The sequence below is a fragment of the Gallinula chloropus genome, assembly GCF_964237585.1.
Source record: "Gallinula chloropus genome assembly, chromosome: 23".
Lineage (NCBI taxonomy): Eukaryota > Metazoa > Chordata > Aves > Gruiformes > Rallidae > Gallinula > Gallinula chloropus.
Window position 1 is genome coordinate 5,382,882 of NC_140108.1, and position 6,000 is coordinate 5,388,881.

The 6,000-nt window shown below is 58.2% G+C and overlaps 1 protein-coding gene across 1 annotated transcript in view; it reads right to left on the minus strand.

Moving 5' to 3' along the window:
- The window catches only part of IGSF21 (immunoglobin superfamily member 21), a 40,318-nt gene extending 35,998 nt beyond the window's left edge, over positions 1-4,320 (minus strand). Inside the window, exon 1 of the mRNA XM_084274540.1 lies at positions 4,227-4,320. Within this exon, the coding sequence (XP_084130666.1) occupies positions 4,227-4,290 (64 nt within the window). The 5' untranslated portion in view covers positions 4,291-4,320. The remainder of the gene's footprint in view (positions 1-4,226) is intronic.
- Between the last annotated feature and the right edge of the window lie 1,680 nt (positions 4,321-6,000).

The following is a 6,000-nucleotide window of genomic DNA, read 5'->3' on the forward strand; positions in this document are numbered from 1 at the left end:
TTTAATTCATGAGGCTTTCCAGGGAGAAATGAAGCCCAGAGTATCGCTGTGCCGTGAAGATGCTCATTAGGTACAAGGCAAGGGGAAGATCCTTGCCTGTGTTAAAGGGTTTTTAAGAGCTCTGGATTCAAACTGGCAGCTCTAAACCACTACAAAACACAGCTGGTGGGAAAAGGAAAATTGGGCTAATTGGGGAAGGGCAATTAGTGTGGTTAGGAGGATTTTCAGAAGGGGCTTCAGCCGCCTGCATGGCCTGGATTTACCCAGGGAGCAAAGCACAGGCTTCATGGAGACCTGGGCTTCAGAGACACAGAAGAGGAGGACTTAAAAAGTGGTGACCCTGAGCTGAATGCAAGATTTGTTGGGGAAAAGCAGGAGGAGGAAAGGATGGAGGGAACGTGGGATGGGCTTTCCAGGTCAGCACCGTGCACTGGCAGGTGAATTAGAGCAGGTTTTGCTCCCACGTGGCGCTGAGGATGCTCCTCCTTTCCCCATTTCCCCCCCTCCCAGCACATAAAGTCCCACCCAACACCTCTTCCCTTTAAACAAGCTCAGCAGAGGAGCGAGCAGGTGGCTCCCATCACCCCAGTAAAAAGCCAAGTGCTGGTGTTTTCCTACAGAAAGGAGTAAAAGTAGTAAAATAAACTTTTCTAGGCTTGTAAGGAAGGGAAAAACCCTATGAGAAAAAGCCTTGGGGGACACACACACCCCCATACATCCCTGGGAAAGGAAAAGGGGAGAAATTCTGTTTGGTGATAAAAATAATAACTGTAAAAGGAATTTTCCAAGCTGGTTTTGGCTTGGAGAAGCAGGATGGGTATATCCATAAGGACAAGTTGCCTCAAACCCCAGCCCAAGCAAAGCCCAAAGTCCAAAAAACCCACAAAGAGCTTCAAAATAAGGAGACACACTTGAATTTCCCCCCATTTTTCCCATCACAGGATACACTGGGGTAGTGGAGGGGGGGGGAATCCAGAAGCTAAATCAAACCACTCACATAAGGACTATATAAATATCTCACTGAGATCAAACCTCGACATATTTAGCCCTCCCTTTCGTGTTTGCAAAACACAGCTCTGATTTTACACGGCTGTAAAACAAACCCCGACGAACCTTTTATGGGAATATATTTCAGGAGACAAGCTCAACGCTGGCTAATCAGCCAGCCCTGATTTCGGTGATGCCAAGAAACCATCGGTGCCCTGCTTGCAGATGAGGCTTCCCAGCTTTCCAAAAACCTTGGGGAGACCCTGGGGCTAACAGTTCCATCATTATCCCGTGGTCCAGCCGCTTGCCTCCTCCGCCTGCCCTCATTTTTCCTTCCTGACAGCTCCTTAACCCACTTAGCCCTACCCCAGGCAGCTTTTTTTTCCTGTCCAAAGAGAGAGAGAGAGAAAGATTCGAGCTTGTTCTAAGGAGAAAGCTGTATTACAAGGGGTGATGCTCCCCAGAGGGATGTATAACACGTCGGGAAGGAGCTGGCTGACCTACAGCGCAGAGAGGAAGGCAGTAGATTCATTTGGGTAAATAAAAGGGCTTTTCATTATGAGGTGATGGATGGAAACCCCCAAAAAGGCTCCCAAGGAAGGTGCAAGATGCTTTGCAGGATGGGTAGAGCTTCTGATGGATTCCCCCCCCCCCCCCCCAACAAGCTCTCCTCTGTGCTGGCAGCGGGACCTTGTTGCTCCTCCTGGCTGCAGCTGCACAACGAGCCAGCACCATGCAATATATAAGGTGATACTAAAAATAGGTGAGGTTCTCCCAAAATTGGCTTCAGAGGTGTATGGATGGTATTGCACCAGGAGCAAAGGCACTTGCAGGGAAGAGCAGAGGGAGTTTGCATGTTGGGCACATGTTGTGTCCCCCCACTGCTGCATCTTCCCAAGTGATGCAGCCAGATCCTGCTCCATCCCTTGAGAATGAAGCTCCGGGATGGGCTCTGGGATGGGCAGGGGATGGGACCTTTGTAAACACATCCTCCCTCATCCTCCCTCACAGCCACAACACCCGCAGCTCCAGCCAAGGATGCCGTCAGCCACAGAAAAGCCATCTGCCCGCTGAATTTCGGGAGCGGCGCTTGGCCCCCGCAGCCTCCTGCTGCCCTGAGCAAAGGGAGGCACCAGGATGGGGGCAGCCACCCCAAAATCAGCCTTTTTGTAATGGTTTTTTAAGCTTATTGGTGAAAAAGCAGAGTGCAAACTGGCTTTTATTTGGGACAGCGTTTCCCTGCTGAGGGTTGGAGATACCTAACACAGGACAGGGGACAGCAGCAAAGTCCCAGAGTGGTTTTAAGAGCCAAAACGTGGCTTGTTCATGTCCAAACCCAAGCTCTACCCATCAGACCTGGCCACAAGACCCTGCTGAATACCGGGATCCTCCTTCCACATCACTTCATCACCCCACAGCCCTGAGACCACCAGCTTCCTCTAGACTGACCATAAACCAGCTTTTACCTCTCCTTTCCCCCCTAAAACACACATCCCCCTCTCACCCACTCTCACAAATCATCATCAGAAAAGCAATTGCCCAATTCACAGTGATTTAAAAAATAGGAGAAAGGGAGGAAAAATGATCCACACACAGGTGATGGCCAGCTTGTCCCCTGGGGAAAAACCAGGGGGGATGCATTGTTCCTTGGAAATTAGCTACCCATGACCTTAAAAGCACACTGGAGGAGGGAAGGAGACCCAGGGGGGAGACAGGAGAGGGTTTGGCACAAGTTCTCCCCCACCCCAAACAGTGCAGGGTTTATTATGGACCGTGTGTGCGGCAGCAGGATGCTGGTGGGATGCACGGAGCAAACTGGGGAAGGGGAAGGGGGGGGGAGAAAGAGCAGCAGCCGCAGCCCGCCAGGACATAAAACCCATCAGGGGGATGCTGGAGGGATGCAGGAGGGATGCAGGAAGGATGCACAGTGCCATCCCAAGCCTGCTTCAGCCAAATCCAAGCCTGGCTCTGCAGTTTGTGGTCCCTGAGGGATGATTTTTTGGAGCTGCTGGGGAAGAATCGACTCTTTTGTGTCAACCTCTCCCCGCTCAACCCCGCAGAGCGCGGCCACTGCTCCCCCCCCACCCCCCCTCCCTGCACCCTGCAGCAGCTGAGGGCGGCTTTCCAGGGAGAAAAAAGTACATTATCAATTAAAATAATAATAAATAAAAGAGATCCAGAGCAAGCTGTGCTCATCCTTCCATAGCCCGGTGCTTGGCAGAGCCGGGTCTTGCTGTGCTCATTAAAGAGAGGCCACCTGAGACCCCGCAGCGGGTGATTTTTGGAGGGGGGGGACACACAGACATGGGGGGAAAAGAGGAGGGAAATTGCCCTCAGACACACAAGAGGTTGGATTGCATGGTTACCCCCTCAGCTTCCAGCATGTGGGGAGGGGAAAGTTTCCTGCCCTGTTAATTTGCACCTCCCGGGAACGCAGCTTTTGGGGGCAGGATGGAGGGGGGGGGGGGGGGTGTGTCTTCTCAAAACCTCTGTGGAGCGAAGCAGGGAGTTGAGGGGGTCATTGAGGAGCTCGACCAGCTGCAAACCCCCAGGATGGTGGGAATTAGGGGGGGGGGGGATTGCTTCTTGCTGCTGCATGCTCCTTCCCTCCTATCTGTAGGGTTTGGGGCACCCCACACACCCCCAAAGTGCAGGGTGGGCTGGGGTGCCGCTGGGAGCTGTAGCCCCCCCCCCAAAAAAAAAGCTGTAGATCTGCAGGACCCAGATCCCAGTACGGAGCGAGTCCAGTGCTGGGACTCACAGCCGGAGCCCCAGCACGGAGCAGCAGGGCAGGGGGGACACGGGTGGTCCCCCCCCCGCAGTGATGCTGGCTCAGGGGCAAGGGACAAGCACCCCCCCACCCCCATCTTTGCCCTGTCCCCCAACACCGGTAGCCAATTCCCACGCCCAAAGCAGCTCCCCCACTAACTGATCCCCTATTAACCGGTCCCAAATTACCCGCTACCCCATTAACAGTCCAACAGCAGCACCCCATCAATGGGTGCCCCATCACCGGCTCCAAACGGGGTGCCTGCCCCCCCACCCTGCCTCCTCTGGACCCCCCTCCCATTATTCCATAAGCCTTGGGGAGGGGATGAGGGGGTGGGGAGCCGCCGCACGCTTACCGGGGTGCAGGTGAGCACCCCATTATTTCAGCCACTAGCGGGGGGGTCCCCCTATCCCCAGGGCGGTTGAGGGGTGCGGAGAGGGGCGGGGGGTGGGGGGGGGGTTACACTCACCCAGCGTCAGGTCGAGGAGATCCCAGAGCAGCAAACAGAGGGGTAGGGGGCTCATAGTCCGCATGATGCCCTCGGGGGGGGCAGCCCCATGGGGCTCACCGGCGCCCCAGCCCCCTGCCCGGGGGGCAGGTGGGCATCGCGGCGGGGGGGGCTCAGCCCGGTTCCGCGTCCCCCACCCCCCCTGCCCCCCACCCCCAGCCCGCACCCGCCGCTGATCCCGCCGCGCTGCCGCCCTTAAGCCGATTTATTGCAGCGGGAGCGGAGCGAGCAGGAGACCGACCGCCTCCCCCCCGCTCCTCCCGACCCCCCCGCAGCTGAGCCCGCCCCAGCCCGGCCCCTGGTCCGGCCCCCGGGAGGTGCTGGAGGGGGCGGGAGCGCTGGATGGGGGTGCAGGAGAGACAGAGAGAGAGTGTGCGGTATATGGAGAGGGGATGCGGGGAGGGGGGATGCGGGGGGAACGCGGAATATAGAAGGGGGTGTATGGGGCGGGGGGGCGGTGTATGGAGGTGGGGGAAGGGATGCACAGCCCAGAGCAAGGGGGTTGCAGGAGGGGATGCTGGTCTGCGAGGCTAGCGCGGTGTATTGGGGGGGTTAGGAAGGTGCGGGAGGAACGGGGGCACTGTGTGGGGGCTCGGGGTGCAGGAGGGGGTGCGAGGCGTTTTGTTGGGCGCAGGAGGGGAAAAGGCGATTGAGGGAGGGGATGCAGGAGGGGACGTGCGATCCAGGCAAGGGAGCACTGGTCTGGGGGAAGGGAGCATAGGAAACCTGCTGGATGCAGGCAGGGATGTGGGGTGCAGGAGGGGGCAGGGCTGCAGGCAGGGATGTGGGGTGCAGGAGGGGGCAGGGCTGCAGGCAGGGATGTGGGGTGCAGGAGGGGGCAGGGCTGCAGGCAGGGATGTGGGGTGCAGGAGGGGGCAGGGCTGCAGGCAGGGATGTGGGGTGCAGGAGGGGGCAGGGCTGCAGGCAGGGATGTGGGGTGCAGGAGGGGGCAGGGCTGCAGGCAGGGATGTGGGGTGCAGGAGGGGGCAGGGCTGCAGGCAGGGATGTGGGGTGCAGGAGGGGGCAGGGCTGCAGGCAGGGATGTGGGGTGCAGGAGGGGGCAGGGCTGCAGGCAGGGATGTGGGGTGCAGGAGGGGGCAGGGCTGCAGGCAGGGATGTGGGATGCAGGAGGGGGCAGGGCTGCAGGCAGGGATGTGGGGTGCAGGAGGGGGCAGGGCTGCAGGCAGGGATGTGGGGTGCAGGAGGGGGCAGGGCTGCAGGCAGGGATGTGGGGTGCAGGAGGGGGCAGGGCTGCAGGCAGGGATGTGGGGTGCACATAGGAGAGGGATACAGGCAGGGATGGGGAGTGCAGATGCAGGCAGGGATGTGGGGTACACATAGCCAGAGAGGCAGCAAGTTTCCATCTGTCCCCCCATCTTCATACAGCATTTCCCCTCTCCCTGCACCCACCAGCAGCAGGATCCAGCCCTGGGGCCATTCAGTGCCCCCTCAGAACCACACGCCAGCGGGGGATGAACATCCCTCCATGGCCCCACTTCACAGGTGACCTTGTTTTCCTCCAACTTCCCAGATCTAATTAGTTCCTGGATGGAGGGGAAGATGCGACTGCTCTGTATGAAGAGCCCAGGTAGGGAGCAGGATGGCCTGCGGCTCACAGGCAGCCACAGCAGAAGACAAGATTAGGGGGGCTGGAGGAAGCTTTTCCTCAAGGTTGGAGGCCTCTTTCTGTTGCTATCTCACCTCAGAAGCAGCACTTCCCAAAACCACACCTCTT